We start from the raw sequence: 22,444 nt of genomic DNA on the forward strand, positions 1-22,444 counted from the left end.
AATTAACACCGGCACTCCACAGGGATGTGCGCTGAGCCCACTCCTCTACTCTCTCTACACCCATAGCTCAAACGCTATTGATAAATTTGCTGATGATTCAGCCATCGTTGGCACAATTTCAGATGGTGACCCGATAATTAGGGGGGCAGATAGGAGGCTCTGCGGCTTTCAAGAGACGCCAGGATAACGCATTGCCTCCTGGGTACTAGGTTCCTGGATGTCTCTGAACAGTTGCAGAATATTCTTGAAGGGGAGGGTGAGCAGCCAGAGGTCGTGGTACATATTGATACCAATGACATAGGCAGGAGAGGGGCAGAGGTCCTGCACAGTAAGTTTAGGGAGTTAGGAAGGAGGTCGAAGAGCTGACCTCCAAGGTGGTGGTTGTAGATGGTTCGTATTCTGCATGGAGGTCGGTGACTAGTGGTGTTCCGTAGGGATCTGTTCTGGGACCCCTCCTCTTTGTAATTTTTATAAATGACTGGGATGAAGAAGTAGAAGAGTGGATTATTAAGGTACCTGATGACACAAAATTTGGGGGTGTTGGGGATAGTCTGGAAGGTTGTCAGAGATTACAACAGGACATCAATAGGATGCAGAATTGGGCTGAGAAGTGGCAGATGGAGTTCAACCCAGATAAGTGTGAAGTGGTTCATTTGGGTAGGTCAAATTTGAAGGCAGAATATAATATTAATGGTAAGACTCTTGACAGTGTGGAGGATCAGAGAGAACTTGGTCTGTGTTCATAGGACATTCAAAGCTGCTGCACAGGTTGACGGTGTTGTTAAGAAGGCGTCTGGTGTGATGGCCTTCATCAACCATGGGATTGAGTTCAAGAGCCGAGAGGTAATGTTACAGCTGTATAAGACCTTAGTTAGGAGTACTGAGTTCATTTCTGGTCTCCTCACTACAGGAGGGATGTGGATACTATAGAGAGAGTGCAGAGGAGATTTACAAGGATGCTGCCTGGATTGAAGAGTGTGCCTTATGAGAATAGGTTGAGTGAATTGGCCTTTTCTCCTTGGAGTGACAGAGGATGAGAGGTGACCTGATAGAGGTGTAGAAGATGATGAGAGGCATTGATCGTGTGGATAGTCAGAGGCTTTTTCCCAGGGCTGAAATAGCTAACACGAGGGCCCATAGGTTTAAGGTGCTTGGAAGCAGGTACAGAGGGGTTGTCAGAGGTAAGGTTTTCATAAAGAGAGTGGTGGGTGTGTGGAATGCACTGCCAGTGACAGTGGTAGAGGCGGATAAAATAGGGTCTTTTAAGAGGCTCTTAGATAGGGACATGGAGCTTAGAAAAATAGAGGGCTCTGCGGTAGGGAAATTCTAGGCAGTTTCTAGAGTAGGTTACATGGTTGGCACAACATTGTGGGCCAAAGGGCCTGTAATATGCTGTAGATTTCTATGTTCTGTGTTCTACGTGGATGGTAGGGTTATGGAGGACTGTGGTTCCAGTGCAGGTGAATGGGGATAGGCAGTTTATATAGTTCAGCATGAACTAGATGGGCCAAAGGGCCTTTTTCTGTGCTGTACTTTTCTATGACTCCATGACTCTAAGTCCATTCCTAATATCCCCTGAACTGAAGAATCAACTCATTCGATGGGTTTGGACGAGCAAGGATGGCATTTTCTTCCAACCCAGATACATTGTTTTTAACAGAAGTGTGGCTTCAGGGCTCCAAGATCCTTTATTTAAATGCTTGAATTTCAATTCTATAGTTGCCGACGAGGGAGTGGGATTTGATGTACTTCTGGATTAGTGACCCAGAGAAACAGCTGTTGGTCCAGTAATATAACCCTTTTGACATTATTTTCCACTGATGCGAAGTAAATTAATTCCTGTGCACAATTTCCCCTGTAAACCTGCTGTTAGTAAAAACCACTCCATGTAATAACTTGTAATTCGCAATGGTGAATTATTCGGCGGAGATAATCCAATCGAAACATAATGAAAATCCGTGGATTCACCTGTCTGAATGGCTGGTTTGCAAGTATTGCAAATGCCACTCAACTTTCTTCATTGAGAAAATAAGAGAATAATTAAAAAAAAGACTGTTTTGGTGAACACACTGGTTATCATAGAGGGCACCTTCACATCAACCATTAATGTCTGGTTATACTCTTACAATATGCGAGCACTACAACGGACTATCAGCTCAGCAGAAAAGATCATCACTGCAGGACTTTTATGTGTCTAACGTAAAGCATCATTGCAGGCACTACTCACCCTGCAGACTGTCTTTTCCAAAAGCTCCCCTCTGAAAAGCGCCATTAAAACAAAGAAAGATCATAAAAGTTTCTTCCTCCAGACAGTTAATCTGATTGACGATTCCAGATAGCCTCTCTGTGCCCCGCGCCATTTTTCTATCTATCCCTCAACCACTTTTTACAATGCTGCTTACAGAGTAAATATCATACTGTGCAGAAGTTTCAGACGCGCACACTTATATATGGTTAGGTTGCCTAAGAGCTTTGCAATATACCATTTTCGTCAACGAGGAGCGGAGAGCGCGTTTGTAAATCTGGCGGGAGCAAAGGACGTTGGGAACGGTGAGGTTGCAACACCGCGGGAGGGGTGTGGGACGGGTGGCAGAGAAGGAGTGCCTGGGGTGGGGTGGTGGAGTGGGTGCAGCCAGCCCTGAGACACCAGGCAAGAGTCATATGATTCCAAACAATTGGTTCATTGATCATTACAGAATGTCTCTCTGGTGCTTCCCGCTCTCTCCCCTCTCCCTTCCCCTTTTCCCTCTCCTTGCTCCCTTTCCACTCTCAGTCCACAATAGAGACCCGTATCAGAATCATCACTTACATGTCATGAAATTTTGCTTTTCCTTTGCAGCAGTAGTACAGCACAATACATAAAAGACTTAGCCACCCTAGCTATGTATATGTGTGTGTATATGTATACCTAAGACTTTTGTACAGTACTGTACATGCTGTATTCATGGAAATATTATTCCATGTCTATATTTCTAACTTTATTTTTATATAAACCTTTATTCTGTATAATTATTGAAAGTTATTGTTTTCATTGCATGTTCCACCAACACTTCACAGCAATTTTCTAATACATTTAAATGTCTATTTATAGAGTGAATAAAGCTAACCCTTTATCCCCAATGAAAGATCATTGATCTAAAAAGCTATAACTCTTCCAACTAACTGAAACCATCTTTTCTGTTTATATTCTTAAGTCCTTTGACCCATCTCTGTTTGGTTTATTCATTTAATATCCAAACTCTCCTACTATTAAAACTAATAAAATGTAAATTCTTTTAAGCGCTCCTTTCCAGCTTTAATTAAAATTCAATTTTTAAACTGTGCTAATGTGTATTTAACCAGATCCCTGTGGTTTAGATGACCTCTTTTGGAGATTGGAATAAAGTGTGGAAGTTGGATTTAAACGCTGGCCTTCATTGCCTCTGTGTTATGTATCTGTTTATTTATCGAGATACAGTGTAGAATAGGCCCCCCCAACCCTTCGGGCGGCACTGCCCAGCAACTCCCGCCCGATTTAACCCTAGCCTAATCACGGGACAATTTACAATGACCAATCAACCTACCAACCAGTACGTCTTTGGACTGTGGGAAGAAACTAGAACATCTGGAAGAAACACATGTAATCACAAGAAGAGAACGCACCAAACTCGGGAATTGAACCTGGGTCGCCAGTACTGTAAAGCGTTGTGCTAACCACTACACTACCGTGCCACTGTCAAATTGTTTAAAGTGTGCTTGCTTGCGATATGGCTAGCGACTCTGAGTTGAAAAAAAGTTTCTTATTCATGCCCTACTTCTGCCTTTCAAATTGGGAATTAAATGGTTTGTTAAAAGGTTGGACAGGAGCAGGTTCTTTCAATCATTCAGACTGTTCGGGTATTTAGTGGATGGTTTGAGGCATCTTCAATACCTTGTTTTTGTCTCCATCAGTATCAGTAACTGACACTGCTTCAATTGCCAAATGAAGAAAAGAAAGCATTCTACAGTAAGTGTTTACACAAACTTGTGGAAGGCCCAGAGGCAACTGTTAGACCTTGCTCCCAATTAATGAAAACAGTTCCTATATTTATTCGCGAACACAAGGAAATCTGCAGATGCTGGAGATTCAAGCAACACACACAAAAACGTTGGTGGAACGCAGCAGGCCAGGCAGCATCTATAGGAAGACGTACAATCGACGTTTCTCTCTCTCTCTCTCTTCTCTCTCTGTCCCTCTCACAATCACTCTTTGCCTGTTCTCCATCTCCCTCTGGTGTTTCCTTCCCCCTTTCTTTCTCCCTAGGCCTCCCGTCCCATGATCCTCTCCCTTCTCCAGCTCTGTATCCCTTTTGCCAATCAACTTTTAGGAAGTCATTAGTAGTCATTTAGGAACTCATCAATTAGGAAGTCATTCCTGCCTGTGGCCATCAAACTTTACAACTCCTCCCTCAAAATGTCAGACACCCTGAGCCAATAGGCTTGTCCTGGACTTATTTCCACTTGGCATAATTAACTTATTATTATTTAATTATTTATGGTTTTATATTGCTATACTTCTACACTAATCTTGGTTGGTGCGACTGTAACGAAACCCAATTTCCCTTGGGATCAATAAAGTATGTCTCTCTGTCTGTTTGTCTGTCTGTCTTTCCAGCTCTTAGCTTCATCCCACCCCCTCCTGTCTTCTCCTATCATTTCAGATCTCCCCTTCCCCTCTCACTTTCAAATCTCTTACTATCTCTTCTTTCAGTTAGTCCTGACGAAGGGTCTTGGCCCGAAACGTCGACTGTACGTCTTCCTGTAGATGCTGCCTGGCCTGCTGCGTTCCTCCAGCATTTTGTGTGTGTTCCTGTATTTATTCTGCTGGTTTCTCCTAGAACCTTAAACTCAATCATATCACACCTTGGCTTTCTAAATTGCAGGGACTCAAAACATAGCCTGTGAAACAGCCCATTCTACTCAACCCTCGGTTCAGTTAACTCGTATGTTGAGTTTCTGCTGCCTTCCAAAACCAGGACATCAAAATTGCAAATGAAGTGTGACCACAGGATGTATAATTCTAGCAGAATTTTTATCTCCTTTTAGTCTCAACATAAGTTCAATTGGTAAGAGAGAGAGGGGGCCTGTGGCACGTTGACCTGGTTGGGTTGGCAGTGGTTTTCGATAGACTGTAGATCATGGTCTCTATTTAGGGGTTTTGCTGATGGTGGCATGGTGGGTGGTTGGGGTGCCAATGCTTTCTGCTGGAATAAATGGGGGGAGGGTTAATGCTTTTCCGGCTGTTTGTGCGTGGGAGGGGGAGAAGAGGCTTTAGGGTTCTTATGTTTTTGGGGTTTTGCTACTGTTTTGTGGATGCCTGTAGACAGTAAGAATTTCAGGCTGTACGTTGGATACATTCTCTGATATGCTCTACTCGCTTTACACCGATGATGGTGTGGCTAAGCGCAGCACCAGCACCATATACGAGTTCGCTGATGACACTGCTGTCACGGGCCAAGTCCAAGGCAGGGATGAATCGGCCTGCAATCCAGAGACTGATAATCTGGCTGAGCGGTGAAACAACAACAGCCTCTCACTCCGTGTCAATAAGACCAAAGAACTGATTGGGGACTTCAGGAGAGGGAAACCAGAGGTCCGTGAGCCAGTAATCATCAGAAGATCAGAGGTGGAGAGGGTCAGTAACTTGCTGGGTGTCACTATTTCAGCAGACCTGTCCTGGACCCATCATATAAATGTAATGGTGAAGAAAGCACGACAGTGCCTCTGCTTTCTCAGGAGTCTGTGGAGATTCGGTACGTCATCAGCTTCTATAGATGTGCAGTGCTAAGTGTGCTGACTGGTATGGGGACCCCAGTGCCTTTGAGTGGAAAATCCTGCAAAAGGTAGTGGATTCGGCCCGGTACATCACGGGTAAAGCCCTCCCAACCATTGAGCACATCTACATGAAACGTTGCCGTAGAAAAGCAGCATCCATCATCAAAGATCCTCATCACCCAGGCCGTGCTCTCTTCTCACTGCTGCCATCAGGAAGAAGGTACAGGAGCCTCAGGACCCGCACCACCAGGTTCAAGAACAGTTACTACCCCTCAACCATCAGGCTCTTGAACTATAGGGGATAACTACACCCATTCCATTTCTGGTGATGATCTCACTTTAAGGACTCTTTACCTTGTTATTTCATGCTCTCGTTATTTATTGCTATTTATTTATATTTGCACAGATTGTTGTCCAGTGATCCCGTTTACAGTTACTGTTCTAAAGATTTGCTATGTATGCCTGCAGAAAAAGAAATCTCGGTATGTGGTTGTATGTGGTGACATGCATGTACTCTGATAATAAATTTTACGTTGAGCTTTGAACTTGGAATCATTGAGCCTTTAATAACCTGCATAGGCACTGTATCTTTGCTACCATTTTTTACATTCTACGAATTGGAATGTGTTCTTTTCTGTCTTTAGTTCTAAAGTGAATCATCCTGCATTTATCAGCAATGAAATGCATTCAGCACACTTTTACTCTTTAAATTAATCTCTGAGAAGCTCTGAGCAATTTAATGATTCCACCTACAGATTTTGAATCATCTATAATGGCTACACAGGCTTTGTGGCCACCGAGGTTGATAGGGTTGTTAATGAAGGTATGTTTCCCTTTATTAGTCGAGGCATTGAGTCTAAAAGGCAGGATGTTGTGTCGCAGCTTTCTAAAAAGTCTCTAGTTAGGCTGCATCTGGAGCATTGCATACAGTTCTGGTCGCCACGCTATAGGAAAGATGGTGAGGCTTTGGAGAAGGCGCCAAAGAGGTTTACCAGGATGCTGCCCGGTTTAGAGGGCTTGTTCTATCATGAGACATTGGACAAACTTGGGTTGCTCTCTCTGGAGCGGCGGAGATTGAGGAGTGACCTGATAGAGGTTTATAAGATTATGAAAGCTTATATTTAGAGTTGACAGGGAGCATCTGTTTCCCAGGGTTGAGACGTCTAATACCAGAGGGCATGTATTGAAGGTGAGAGGGGGGGATTTCAAAGGAGATGTGAAGGACAAGTTTATTTTAACAGAGAGTGGTGGATGCCTGGAATGCACTCCCTGGGGTGGCAATAGAGACAAATAAATTAGAGACTTTTAAGAGATTTTAGAAAGGCACATGAATATGAGGGAAATGGAAAGATGTGGACATTGTGTGGGCAGAAGGTGTTAGTTTAGTTGGCCATTTGATTTCTGATTTAATTGATTTGGCACAACTTTGCATTCCTGTGCTGTCCTATCTTATGTTGTATGCTCTAATTCTTCTCCATGGATTGTCACCTTGTCGCGGATTGTCACCTCGTCACGGTGGAGAAGCTTGTGTGGTCCTGAGATCCCGAGAGCGATGCCGTCTGGAGCTATGCTCCTGGTAGGGTCACCCATGGCGGTGAGGTCGAGGGTGAGGTCCCTGACAAAGAACAATCCAACCAAGACCTCAACGGTGGAACAGGCGGACGAAGTTACTTCGAACTCAACGGCTGTGAAGGCGGATGAAGGCTGCGACAAAACCATCAGCTCCCATCGTCGTGGTTTCCATGCCATTGGAATCAGTTGGTTGATCTGTGAAGTATCGTGTGCTTCTTGGAGTGCAACGTCAAGTACACGTTAAACAAATACACGAATAGGCATCTTCGCTCTGTGGTAGATCAACGGAACGAAGACCATCATCCTCGACCTCGAGGGATAGCCACGACAATCTATGTTCTAATTATATATTACAAAAATTAAAGGATCAAAGACTGCCCCCGTTATAAAAATACCCAACAACAGATCTCCCTTTCTTTATACAGCTGAGTCAGTTTTGCTACTCCCCTTATTCTTATTTTATGAATAATATGCACCCCTTTGCTGAGAAAAATGCAATAGATATTATTAAAATTTATTCCCTAATTATAAAATAATACTTCAAGCTCTCTCTCTCATCACTTATTGTAAGTTTCCCAAAAATCGTGTTTGGAACTTTTCCCTGCCCTCATTTACATATTTACACATTGTGCCTTTTCTAGGAAGAATCTTGTCAGTATAGGTTCTGAATAGTGGTGGTCCTCCATTCGTACTTGGTCTTGCTTTTCATCATCACTCCCATTAACTGTCCTCTCTGCTTTCTCTCTAGTGGCCAGCCAGCAATCTACTCCGCAGTTTGCGCTCTGATTCTATATTCTCTCACCTCCGCACTCATCTATTTTGTAGCAGCTTATCAAAGGCCTCCAGATAATTTTTCCTTCCCCTTCCCTCTTCTTCCATTCCCCACTCTGGCCTCTTACCTTTTCTCTACCTGCCTATCACCTCCCCTTGGTGCTCGTCCTTCTTCCCTTCCTCCTATAGTCCCCTCTCCGCTCCTGTCAGATTCCTTCCTCTCCAGCCCTTTATCTTTCCAATCCACCTGACTTTACGTATCACCTTCTAGCTATCCTCCTTCCCCTCCCCCAGCTTTTTGTTCTGGCATCTTCTCTCTTCCTTCTCAGTCCTGATGAAGGGTCTCGGTCTGAAATGTCGACTGTTTACTCTTTTCCATAAATGCAGTCTTGCCTGTTGAATTGCTTGGCATTTTGTGTGTGTGTTGCTTTGGATTTCCAGCATCTGCCTACTTTCTTGTGTTTAGATAACTTTTATTCCACTTTCTATATGGGCGGCTGGTGGCGCAGTGACATCAGCGCCGGACTCTCCCGGGTTCGAATCCAGTCGGGCTGTTCCCGAGTACACTTCCCATCCATGCCAGGTTGAGTGTTGAGCTCGCAACTCGACCTCATAAAATAAAGAAAAATTACTGCAAAAAATTCCTAAAAATTAGGAGTGGCGTGCCACACAGCCTTTCATTCCACGCCTTGTAAGGCATGAAAATGCCCGACACTGGCCTCTCAGGCCTGAGTCGACATCATCATCATCTATATTGGCCGCTCTTGGTTGCAAAGAACCCAGTGGGATTGGTCAAGCACAAATTTACTCATTAAGAGTTTATTGTTATTATTTTGGTTTGGTGGGCTTGGATTCTACAGCAGTAATGATTATCAAATTGTTGCTATAAACCCACTGATTCTCACAACTACCTGGACTATACCTCTTCCCACCCTGCTGCTTGTAAAAGAGCCATCCACTTCTCTCAATTCCACCATCTCCACCGCATCTGCTCTCAGGATGAGGCTTTTCATTCCAGAACTAATGAGATGTCCTCCTTCTTCAAAGAAAGAGGCTTTCCTTTCTCCATCGTCAACTCTGCCCTCACCCACAGCTCTTCCATTTCACACATGTCTGCCCTCACCCCATCCACCTGCCACCCTACCAGAGATAGGGTACCTCTTGTCCTCACCTACCACCCCACCAGCCTCCGAGTCCAGCACATAATTCTCCGTAACTTCCTCCATCTCCGATGGGGTGCCGCCACCAAACACATCTTTCCTTCTCCCCACTTTCCACAGGGATTTCCCATTGATCTCCCTCCTGGCACTTATCCTCGCAAGTGGAACAACTGCCGCACCTGCCCCTACACCTCCTCCCTCACTACCACTCAGGGCCCCAAACAGTCCTTCCAGGTGAGGCGACACTTCACCTGTGAGTCTGTTGAGGTCATCTACTGTGTCCAGTGCTCTCAGTGTATGACCTCCAGCATATCAGTGATCGGGAGATTGGGAGACCACTTCACCAAGCACTTACCCTCCGTTCACCATACAAAGGAGGATCTCCTGGTGGCCACCCATTTCAATTCTACTTCCCACTTCCATTCCAACGAGTCAGTCCATGGCCTTCCCTACTGCCACAATGAAGCCACACTCAGGTTGGAGGATATGCACCTTGTATTCCATCTGGGTAGCCTCCAACCATGGCATGAACATTGATTTCTCAAATCTCTGGTAATTCTGACCACACCCCCGTCCCCCCCAACCTTCTCCATTCTCCATTCCCATTTCCTCTCTCATCTTACCTCCTTCTGGTGCTCCTCCCTCTTCCCTTTCTTCCATGGCCTTCTGTCCTCCCCTATCAGATTACCCCTTCTCCAGCCCTTTATCTCTTTCACCCATCAACTTCCCAGCTCTTTACTTCACCCCTTCTCCCTCTCCTGGTGTCACCCATCGCCCACCACCTTGGACTTCTTCCTCCCCTCCCCTATCTTCTTATTCTGACTTCTCACCTCCTTTTTGCCCCAGTCCGGATGAAGGGCCTCGGCCCAAAACGTCGACTGTCTGTTCTCTTCCATAGGCTCTGGTTGGCCTGCAGAGTTCCTCCAGCGTTTTGTGTGCATTAATCAAATTGGTGTTTTGGATTCGACGAAATCAAAATGAGAACCTGATTGCAATGAGGATTTCCATTTGTACTTACAAATATATAAGGAGCACCACTGGAACTTCTGTAAACTTATTTTAAAATACCCTGAAATTCTGTTTTATGAGGTCTGGGATTTTTAAGCGGCGTGCTAGACCATAATTATTTCACTCCTTGAAACTACTGCGTTGGCGCTCTCTAATTCCCCAGCATGAATATTTAAACATATTAGTGACTTGGTTCTTACAACTTTATTATAATTCAACTGATAACTTAGATATTGGTGTCTTACAGCCTTTATATGATCTCATTATAAAGTTAATTAAAAATTGTGCTTTTCTGGTTCTGAGAACGGTCATAATTTTTCGTGATTTCCAAAAGGCCTTGGAGTAAGGTGCCTGTGGAATCAGAGTACAAATAACGGAGTGAACAACTGCCTGCCCCCAGGGCAACGTTCTTTCAGTTGGGCTGTACGCTCAGCTGCATTACTGATGTCAGAGCTGATGGGCACCAGAGATCCTTTGAACCTATGCCCAAAAGGAGCAGGTATCAGAAGAGGGGTAATTGCCACTCCAGACGTTGCAAAGTCTTTCTGGTGACTTCTTAGGGACGTCAACAGAAAACACGATTGTTTTCACTCTGATTACAAATTCTGAGCCAAAATCTCTGATTCCATTATTTTAAAACATAGAACAGGGAACATTATAGCATTGCTCAGGACCTTTTAACCCACTCTAAGACCATTCTAACCCTTCCATCCTACATAGTCCTCTATTCCTCTATCATCCATACTGTACACTAACTAAGAGTTTCTTAAATGCCCCTAATGTATCTGTATCTACCACCATCCATGGCAGGGCGTTCCACGCACCCAGTGCTCTTTATGTAACAATCCTACCTCTTACAATCCCCAAATTATCTTAAAATTATGCCCCCTCCTACTAGCTATTTCTGCCCTGCGAGAAAAGTCTCTGGCTGTCCGCTCTATCTATGCCTTTTATCATCTTGTACACTTCTGAATTGAATTGAATTCAATTTCAGTTTTTATTGTCATTTAGAAACCACAAATGCAATGCAGTTAAAAAAGTGAGACAACGTTCCTCCAGAATGATATCACAAAAGCATATGACAAAACAGACTACACCAGAAAATCCCCAAATCCAGAGTCCGGAGAGGCTGCTGCGTATTAATATCACACAACTGTCTTAGCGCGTTCCTCGGAAAGGAGTTCCAAATCCACCAGACAAAACAAGACTACCCAGACACACCAAGTCAGGAGACCAACTCTATCACCCAACAAACCAAAAACTAAAGCTACAAGACCTACACAAAACCACATAGTTACATATAGTTATAGATAACATATAGTTACAACAGTGCAAACAATACCATAAGTGATAAAAACAGACCATGGGCACAGTAAAAAAAATAGTCCAAAGATGTTAAAAGACTGTAAGTTCGAAAGAAACAACCACACAGTTTCCACAAGTCCTCAGGGTCCCGATAGACTTGTCATCCCACGCAGGCGGTAGAAGGGAATACCCCCGCTATGGACTTCCACGGCACTGCCGGACTCAGCCTCGCAGACGCAGCGCACAGTGAAAGTGCCCCGACCGCAGCGGACTCCGAGTCCGTCGAACCTCCGAGCCTCCGACCATCCCCTCCGGCACAACCTCTCCGAGCACCATCCTCTGCCGAGCGCACTACGGCATCCCCGCCACTGGCCACCGGCAATGCGACCCCGAGGACTGGGGGCCTGTTCTATCAAGCCATCTCTCATCCTCCTTCACTCCAAAGAGAAAAGCCCTAGCTTGCTCAATCTATCCTCAAAGGGAGTGCTCTCTAGTCCAGGAAGCATCATGGTAAATCACCTCGGCATCCTCTCTGAAGTTTCCATATCCTTCTGACAATGAGGCGACCAGAACGGAAAAAGTGTGGTCTAACCAGTGTTTTATAGAGCTATGGCGCCTATGGAACGCAGTCCCTTGACTAATGACGGCCAACACAGCCACTAATGTTCAAGCCACTAATGTCTCTCCTCTTAAGGGCAAATACTGTATCTTGTCAGCTAAATGTCAGTACTCTAGCACCATGGCCTTCGATAAGAAATTGCTCCACATGTACAACAGCAGCTATGCCATCTCTTACCTGGATTATTTTACTCTCGCTATCCATTCTTTGAAACCTCTACGTCTATCCTAGTCTCCTCCTTCTAATTTACCTCCTTGCAGGGCATTTTATTTTGCTGTACTGTGCAAGTGTCTGAGGCAGCCTGGATTTTTTGTAAGTTTTCAGGTGGAGTGACCCGATCTAGACATCATCGAGGCTGTCGAGGTTTACCTGGAGAGACAGAAGCAAGTGAGACAGCTGAAATCTGCGGAAGAACTTTGGCAAGATCTCCAAGCTGATTAGGACAACCCAACAGCCAATTCTCCTATAAAACCGAATAGCTGTATGCCTAAGAGAATTGATGCAGTTTTGAAGGCAAAGGGTGGTCACGCCAAATATTAATATGATTTTGTTTTTCTTTATTGTTTATTGCTCTTTATAGTAATTTTTAAATATTTAGAAACTTTTCGTTTCATTATTTTTGAAAGCGTATTAGTTTTACAAATGTTTTTACATCTGCATAAGACTTTTGCACTGTTCTATGAAAATTTAGACTCTGAACATTTTTTTTCAAATTCCCTTCTATCCTTAATACAAAAGGAAGTTAGAAACATAGAAAACCTACAGCACAATACAGGCTGTGCTGAACATGTACTTTAGAAATTACCTAGGGTTACTCATAGCTCTCTATTTTTCTAAGCTCCATGTTCCTATCCAGGGGTCACTTAAAAGGCCCTATCATATCCGCCTCCACCGTTGTCAGTGGCAGGTCATTCCACGCACTCACCAATCTCCGCATAAAAAACTTACTCCGGATATCTCCTCTGTACCTACTTCCAAGCACCTTAAAACTGTGTCCTCTTGTGTTAGCCACTTCTGCCCTGGGAAAAAGCCTCTGACTATCCACACGGTCAATACCTCTCATCATCTTGTACACCTGAAAATAGTTATCTAATACCATCTTTTCTGTGTCATAGTTTGTATCTTTCTAATTTTTTGTCCTTTTCTTTCTTCATCTATGGTTCATTATTGGTATATTTTGTGCTCTTTAAGTAGAATATATGTTTCCTAGACTCTGCTTAATATACATTCAGTGGCCATGCATTAGCGACACCTGTACAACTGCTCATTAATGCAAATATCTAATCTGTCAATCATATGGCAGCAGATCAATGAATTAAAGCATGCAGACATGGTCAAGAGGTTCAGTTGTTGCTCAGACCAAACATCAGAATGGGAGGGAATGTGATCTAAGTGACTTTGACCGTGGAATGATTGTTGGTGCCAGACAGGGTTATTTAAGTATCTCAGAAACTGCTAATCTCCTGAGATTTGCACTCATGACATTCTGTAGATTACAGAGAATGGTGTGATAAACCAAAAAAAAAATCAGTGAACAACACACGCAAAATGCTGGCGGAACACAGCAGGCCGGGCAGCATCTATAAGGAGAAGCACCGTCAACGTTTCGGGCCGAGACCCTTCGTCAGGATGAATCAGGATGAGTCCTAACGAAGGGTCTCGGCCCGAAACATCGACAGTGCTTCTCCTTATAGATGCTGCCTGGCCTGCTGTGTTCCACCAGCATTTTGTGTGTGTTGTTGTTAACGTTGACAGTGCTTCTCCCTATAGATGCTGCCTGGCCTGCTGCGTTCCACCAGCATTTTGTGTGTGTTGTTTGAATTTCCAGCATCTGCAGATTTCCTCGTGTTTGCTCAAAAAAAAAAATCAGTGAGCGGCAGTTCTGTGGGCAAAAACGCCTTGCTAATGAGAGAGGTCAGAGGAGCCTTGGCCAGACTGGTTCTAGTTGACAGGAAGTCAACACATCTTAGAACAGCGGTGTGCAGAAGAGCATCTCTGAACGCACAACACGTCGAACATTGAAGTGGATGGGCTACAGCAGGAGAACACATGAATGTACTATTCCTAGACTCTGCTGAATATAGTTGGCAAGCTTGGTGTATCAATTTACATTAGAGTAACAATTCTTGCTTTTCAGAAATCTCAGCCATTTATGAAAGAACAGTTATGATTGAGCCCTGTTTATTCCCTTTATCTTTGTTCTGGTGTTATTACGATTAACTCACCTTCAGTCTACATTGGCAGTTAGTAACCTTTATTTATTTATTGAGGGCCTTCCAGCCCTTCGAGCTGTGCCGTCCAGCCAGCCCTGACTCAACGCTAGCCTAAAAATGGGACGATTTGTAATGACCAATTAACCTGCCAACCGGTAAGTCTTTGGACTGTGGGAGGAAACCGGAGCACCCGGAGGAAACCCATGCGGTCACAGGGAGAACGCAGGACACTTACAGTCAGCGGCAGGATTTGAACCCGGGTCACTGGCACTGTAAAGCGTTGCGCTAACCTCTACGCCACCATGTAGTCCCAACCTTCATACAGGCCAACTGCTCTAGACTTGTTTCTAAATATCGTTCCTCATTTCCCCTCTGAACCACCTTCAAGAAGAGGAGATCCCAACTCATATGGAATGATTATTTTCTCCTCCTGTAGTCGCTTGGATTCTGTCTGCCATGTCTAGACACAGTAATAAATGGAATTTCTTCTCGGTCCATGTCAGAAGTATGAGTCCTAGGTTCCAAGTGTTCCAAGTCTTGTGGAGTGAATGTAAGAAGATGAACTATGTAAGAACCTAACTGGTTGACTGCGGTACGGTGATTATCCTGAAGACCTTCCAGCAGTAACCACAAGTTATGTAGTAACGAGCTCAGGGGAGCACAAGATGGAGTAAAAATACTTAATTTGTCCACTCTTAGTTGCACCCATAAGCACCACTAAGCAATCTGAAAGTTGACTACCTCGCTCCGCGCCTTGCTTGGCGCATAGGACGGCAACCTCGCCCTTCCTTTAGCCTTTGGTTTTTTTTTTACGAGGCCGAGTTGCTAGCTCAACGCTAAACCCACCACGGGTGGAAAGCGTGCAAGGGAGCCGGCCGGATTCGAACCCGGGACCACTCGCCTCGAAGTCCGGTGTGGATGCCACTTCGCCGCCGGCCAGCAGCAACTTGAAAGCAGCTCAGGAAATGTGAAAGCTTTGTGACGAATGAAGAGCACAACAGGTGTCCTGCCCTAACTAGCCCCATTGCCTTGGGAGGAGCCGTGTAAGAGTCAGCGCATAATAAGCCAAAGGCATGCTGTTAAACGTGCTGCTGAATTCAGTAAATTTACAAAGTGATTGAAACTCCATACAGGTAGTTGGCCACTTCATTCAAATTCTATTGTCTGGATTTTGTATGCAAAACCAACCGAGCATGTAAATAGATTGAACATTTTATACATTGAGACTGTGAGAGAGGTTCAAAGGTTATTTTTAGTACAGATCCACTCACATATTTCACAACTGCACATTCTATATGCAAATATGTATCAGAAATGCATAATTTGCTCCAGGTCTTCTGGGTGCTCTGGAACACATAATAACCGATTAAATGTTTTTGTTTCAAGTGCAATCACTAAGTTTTGGAACTACAACACACTCCTAGAAGCGGAAATCCGATAAAGAACTGATGCTTTATTTTGTGATGTCGACCGAGGAATAAATACTGGAGAGGGCACAAAGCCATAACTGCCGTTGTATCAAAATAACACTATGGGATCAGTTACGACCGCTTGAAAAGACATGTGGAAGCTTGACCGAACATCTCCACAAATGACAATGTGGCACTCCCTCGGTACTTCACAGCTCTGTCAGCCTCGATTCTTTATGGAAGTTTGTTAGTGAGTAAAACAGGCAGTTTTGGACCTGGCTTAAATGCATACGTCTTTTATTGCACATCTTAAAATCAGTGGATAAAATGAAATGCAAAAGTGAATTGATCTGAGCAGGTACGGTTGGGAAATTGCGAACGATGAATACTGTGTGACTCCCAAGCTGTTACGAACCATGGGAGCTGGCGTATTTTGTTATATTTTATTTAGAGAGATTAATACAAATTACAACGACTGGCTGCCATGGATGTTGTGACCCGAACGGGCTGTTTGCCATGCCGTATGGCTCTCTGACCAACAGAAGACCACAGATCCGGGGGTAATGTCAGGGAAGGTTGTGAGGTTGTTATTTTTCCCCTCCTGATTGTAGGAATTAAACCAAGAGGAATCATTCAAGAGCAATCATTTATTTATCTGTTCAGTGCAGAACATGTCCCTCCGGCGCTTTGAGCTGCACCGCCCAATAACCTTCCATTTAATCCTACCCTGATCACGGGACAATTTACAATGACCAATTAACCTACCAACCAGCGTGCCTTTGGACTGTTGGAGGAATCTGGAGAACCCACAGGAAACCCATGCAGTCACAGGGAGAACGTAGAAACTTCTAATAGATGGCGTTGGAGTTGAACTCCAAACTCCAAAGCCCCAAGCTGTGCTAGTCTCGTGCTAACCATTGTATTCAAGGACCATTGCACCATCTCATACTTTGGGAAGAATAAGATACTCATATTTACAAGAGCCTTCCCTAAAGTATTCTTTATTTGTTTCCTTTTAATTTATTGAGATACAACGTGGAATAAGACCTCCCAGCCCTTCAAGCCGCACCGCCCAGTCACCCCTGATTTAACCCTAGCCTAATCACAGGACAATTTACAATGACCAATTGACCTACCAACCGGTATATCTTTGGACTGTGGGAGGAAACCGGAGCACCCGGAGGAAACCCCACACGGTCACAGGGAAGAACGTACAAACTCCTCACAGGCAGTGGTGGGAATTGAACCCGGGTCACCAGTACCGTAAAGCATTGTGCTAACCCCTATGCACCCTGATTATAGTCGTTTAAAATGTTTTCATCTTCTGACCTACCGATTTAGAATTTTGTCCTTCGCAATTAGTTAGCTTGTGCTGTACCCTACAATTCATTTGTAGATTTAATTCTTACTTTCCTAAGTTATTGTGTGTTATAAGTGTATTGTGTGTATTACTGTGCTTCACACCCTGAGCTGGAGAAACATTGTCTCGTTTGGCAGTATATAGTTAAATGACAATAAACTTGACTTGACTTGAATGACGATCACCGAATTTGCTAATTAAGAGTCATGATTGTTTGATCCACTTATCCACTTATAAGTGATTTATCATTTAAAAATACTAATTGTTAGAGCAATTTTGGGGGTTAGCACATGTAGCAAATGACTTTAACTGACTTCAGCCACTAGACTTCAGATTCAAATATGAATTGTAGATTAAATTCAGCTCTGAACAGTGGGTTCCTAGGATCCATGAACCAAGTTAATTGGAAGAACAGGCAATGTTGATTTAAAGTCGTTACTTGTGTGTATTTGGGTGTCTGTAATACAGGTGCGAACAGGGAGGTGTGAAGTTGGGAAGATCCAGGTATTTGAAACTGTTACATGGCATTCAAAGGAAGTATTGTAAATATGGAATTGTCCTTTGAACATTAGCCTGAATTGTTCTTTGGTCTTTAGCAGATAAAATATTGTGTAGTGTTGGGCCAGGCAGTCCTTTTTCCACTGAAAGGGGTCTCAATAAGATGCCCGCTGAATCTCATTTTGTCGATTAAAGAGGCTGATTCATAGCTACCAGTACTTCTCTCCGGTGACTTTGTTCACGCAACAACACCAATGCTTTGGAGAATATTTTCAGACTGAAGCAATCTAATCTGGACAAAAGGAGAAAGCGAGACAATTTTGCGAATTATTTGTGAGTGTAGCAACTTTAATAAATGAATCTTGCCACAGGATAAGTTACCATGAATTTGGATTCTACACTAATTTAGAAAAAGTTGGGCAAGTGTGTATGCCACTTTTACAAACACACAGTATCAGGATGCAACTTGTACACCAGGTTTTACAGCAAGACGAACATACACCTAGTCTATTGTACACATTAATAAATACTGTATACACCCTCATAGTGAGGTGCTGATTTTCTCCCTTAATTTATGACCAGTCTCATGAGTTGCCTTTCTGCTGTTCAAATTAAATGAACAGGCATTGGAACAGCTTATACAGTGAGACGAATTATTACAACGATACAAGACACTTAAATATTGTAGACCAAAGTTGGTAGCCGCTTGCCTTACACAATACGAAAACTTATCTTCAACGGCAGACTCTTTCTCAACATTCCGAATGTAGCAAGCTCAGTTTGGAGATGTAAAAAAAAAGTTTAAATCCATCTAGAATTTTTTTTAAAAAAAATGATCTCAGGTGGTTTCTTGATATTTTTGGCTGCTGGCTACAGCCATTGTTAGAACCTTTTGGTAAGGCAAAAAAAAACACACACACACAAACTCAACAGATAGATTTTTGCCTTTCTTTTTATTCTTTGCCAGTAAAGGTCTGGCTTATGATCCGGGCTGAGAAAATACCTTTTCTGGGTTTGGAATATGGCAGGCTGCCTCTGGATCTCTCCAGCAGCTGTGGCAGGAGCTCCTTCTTCGTGGACCGATGAAAGCCTCTCAGTTTAGAAACCCTTAATGTAACAGTAGGTCTCCAGGGCTGAAAACACAATATACAGCAGCCAAAGGCTCACAAATATGCTGCAGGTGATGAGCTTTCCGCGACGCGTACCTCCGAGTTCACCGCCTATGTGTGGTCGTCTTCTGTAGAGGAGAACACTGACCGTGACAAAGGCAAAGATAGTAAAGAGTGTGACCGAGAAAGCCAGCGAGCCAGGGTGCACGCGGAACTCCATTCCCTTCGATGCCCAGTAGATGGCAGCAACAGACCAGGCCACTCCAATGCCCAGGAACACATTAACAGCATTGCTTCCCGTTACATTCCCAATGGAGGCATCTGCATACTGGTCTTGCAGTGCTGCGACCTTGCTGGCAAAAGTATCTGGAAAAATACCAAAGAGATATCTCTGTTATATTTCCATTGATATAAAAAAACCATTTATGCTATATATCATATTGTGCAAAAGTCTTATAAGTAAATATATATACTACATAGCTAGGGCGCCTAAGATTTTTGCATGGTACTCTATTGGTTAATGTGGGCCGGAGAGCAAGTTTGTAAATCTGGCGGGCATAAAGGATGTTGGGAATGGTGAGGGTGGAGCGCCGTGGGAAGGGTGCAGGACAGGCGACAGAGAAGGAGTGCCAGGTGAGGGTGGGGGGAGGGGGTTGGTGTGGGTGCAGACACACCCAGCCCTGAGACAGCAGGCAAGGTCATTAGATTCCAAACAATTGGTTCATTGATCATTACAGAATGTCTCTCTGGTGCTTCCCTCTCCCTTCCCCTTTTCCCAACCATGATTACCCCTCTCCCTGCCCCCTTCCCACTCTCAGTCCACAATAAAGACTCATATCAGAATCCGGTTTATCATCACTCACATACGTCACGAAATTTGGTTTTTGCAGCAGCAGTACAGTGCAATATATAGAATTACTACAGTACTGTGCAAAAGTCTTAGGTATTTATATATATAGGGTGCCTAAGACTTTTGCACAGTACTGTATAACTAGTAGAACCATGTTCACTGTCTCTAGAACTAGCTGCTTTTGCCCAGATGGGTCAAATACAGTGACATAGAAATTTGTTCACACAATTCCAAATTAAAAGTGTTAGATACTTGAATATTTTGTTAAGCGGGGTAGAGCAAGTATTTGCCCTTTTAGGTGTCTTCACCCACCATGGAATTTCGCTCCTGCCCCTGTGGTGAACTACATATACCTGTCTGGACACGCTCCCCCCTGCTGACTGCTCCTGTTGCTCCTCCCACAGACCCTGGTATAAAGGCGATTGGAGACACTGCCCCGGCCTCAGTCTCCAGGATGTAGCATGGTAGTCAATTGCTGCTTGTTCTTTCTTCCAGCCAATAAAAGCCTATATCTCGCCTCACGTCTCCGAGAGTTACTGATGGTGCATCAGCCCCTCAGCAGATTTCAGAATCAGAATCAGGTTTATTATCACTGATGTATATTGTGAAATTTGTTGTTTTGTGGCAGCAGTACATAATGCAGCAATGCATAAAACACAATATGAATTTCACGAAGATATAAAAATTAAGTAAGTGGTGAATAAATACAGCAGCATTAATGAGGTTTCTTTTCCAGACGGCAGAGGGGAAGAATCTGTTTCTAAAATGATGAATGTGTGCCTTCGGGCTCCTTTGCCTCCCCTCTGGTGGTAGTTGTGAAAAGAGGGCATGTCCTGGGTGATGGGGATCCTTAAAGATGGATGCCATCCTTCGAGGCATCGCCTTTAGAAGATGTCCTCGATAGTGAGGAGGCTAGCGCCCATGATGGAGCAGGTTGAGATTACAACCCTCTGCAGCTTTTTCCAATCCTGTGCAGTGGCCCTCCATACCAGACAACGATGTAGCCAGTACATCTGTAGACATTTGCTGGAGTCTTTGATGACATACCAAATCTGCCCGAGCTCCTAATGAAGTAAAGCCACTAGATTGCCTTCTTTGTAATTGCATCAATATGCTGGGCCCAGGATAGATCTTCAGCGATGTTAGCACAGAGGAACTTGAAACTGCTCATCCTTTCCACAGCTGATCTCCTCAACTTCCCCTTTCAGAAGTCCACAATCAAATCCTTAGTCTTGCTGACATTGAGTGCAATGTTGTTGTGGCAACTCATAGAACCACAGAACACTATAGCACAGTACAGGCCCTTCAGCCCTCCATGTTGTGCCCACCCATATAATCCTTCAAAAAAAAGTACTAAACCCACACTACCCCGTAACCCTCCATTTTTCTTTCATCCATGTGCCTGTCCAAGAGGCTCTTAATGCTTTAGCCTCCACCACCATCCCAGGCACTCATAACCCTCTGTGTAGAAAACTTACCCCTGATGTCTCCCCTAAACTTCCCTCCCTTAATTTTGTACATATGATCTCTGGTGTTTGCTATTGGTGCCCTGGGAAACAGGTACTGGCTATCCACCCTATCTATGCCTCTCATAATCTTGTAGACCTCTATCAAGTCCCCTCTCATTCTTCTACGCTCCAAAGAGAAAAGTCCCAGCTCTGCTAACCTTGCTTCATATGACTTGTTCTCCAATCCAGGCAACATCCTGGTAAATCCCCTCTGCACCCTCTCCATAGCTTCCACATCCTTCCTATAATGAGTTGACCAGAATTGAACACAATACTCCATTAAATTAGAATTGCAGGAGAATGGGAACCAGAGTGCCAGAACAGTTGGTGGAGGGGTTGTGGAGACAGATACTGTTAAGACCGCAGGCAAAGTCAGGAATCAAAAGGTTGAGCATGGTGGTGATAGTGTCCTGAGCTGTGTACCTCTCAACGCAGGAGAGGCAGGACTGGCAGCTCAATATTCCGGGTTTCTGTTGTTTTAGACGTGATAGAGCAGGAGGGATTAAAGGGGGAGGGGTGGCGTTACTGGTCAGGGAAAACGTTACTGCAGTGCCCTGTCAGGACAGACCAGAGAGAACTAAGGACTAGAAAGGTACGTCCACATTAATGGGATTATATTATAGACCAGCCTACAGTCCACAGGATTTAGAGGAACAAATTTGTTGACAGATTGCAGACTGTGGCAAGAAACATAAGGTTGTGATGGGAGGTGATTTTAACTTTCCAGATATCGACTGGGGCACACATTCTGTAAAAGGACTTGATGGAAGAGAGTTTGCCAAATGTGTTCAGGACAGTTTCTTTAATCAGTACATAGAAGCCCCATTGAAAGAGTGGGCAATAGTAGATCTCCTATTAGGGAATGAGACAGGGCAGGTGACAGAAGTTTGTGTAAGGAAACGTTTTGCATCCAGTGACCACAATGCTGTTGGTTTCAAGGTAAGACTGAGGGGATGTTTGATGGGGTTGGTGTTGGCACGTGGCCAAGTGGTTAAGGTGTTCATCTAGTGATCTGAAGGTCGCTAGTTCGAGCCTTGGCTGAGGCTGCGTGTGTGTCCTTGAGCAAGGCACTTAACCACACATTGCTCTGCGACGACACCGGTGCCAAGCTGTATGGGTCCTAATGCCCTTCCCCTGGACAACATTGATGGTGTGGAGGGGGGAGACTTGCAGCTTGGGCAACTGCCGGTCTTCCATTAAAAAAAACCCTGCCCTGGCTTGCACCCTGGATTTCCAAGGTGCAAATTCATGGTATATCAAGACTAACGG

At 44.2% G+C, this 22,444-nt stretch overlaps 1 protein-coding gene across 2 annotated transcripts in view; it reads right to left on the reverse strand.

Annotated features, from left to right (window-relative positions):
* Positions 1 to 18,035: 18,035 nt before the first annotated feature.
* The window catches only part of LOC140716491 (sodium/calcium exchanger 3-like), a 604,478-nt gene continuing 600,069 nt past the window's right edge, over positions 18,036 to 22,444 (reverse strand). For both annotated transcript variants that reach the window (XM_073029274.1, XM_073029275.1), the window contains exon 8: positions 18,036 to 19,183. In XM_073029274.1, the coding sequence (XP_072885375.1) occupies positions 18,807 to 19,183 (377 nt within the window). In that variant the 3' untranslated portion in view covers positions 18,036 to 18,806. The remainder of the gene's footprint in view (positions 19,184 to 22,444) is intronic.

The sequence above is a fragment of the Hemitrygon akajei genome, chromosome 25, assembly GCF_048418815.1.
Source record: "Hemitrygon akajei chromosome 25, sHemAka1.3, whole genome shotgun sequence".
Lineage (NCBI taxonomy): Eukaryota > Metazoa > Chordata > Chondrichthyes > Myliobatiformes > Dasyatidae > Hemitrygon > Hemitrygon akajei.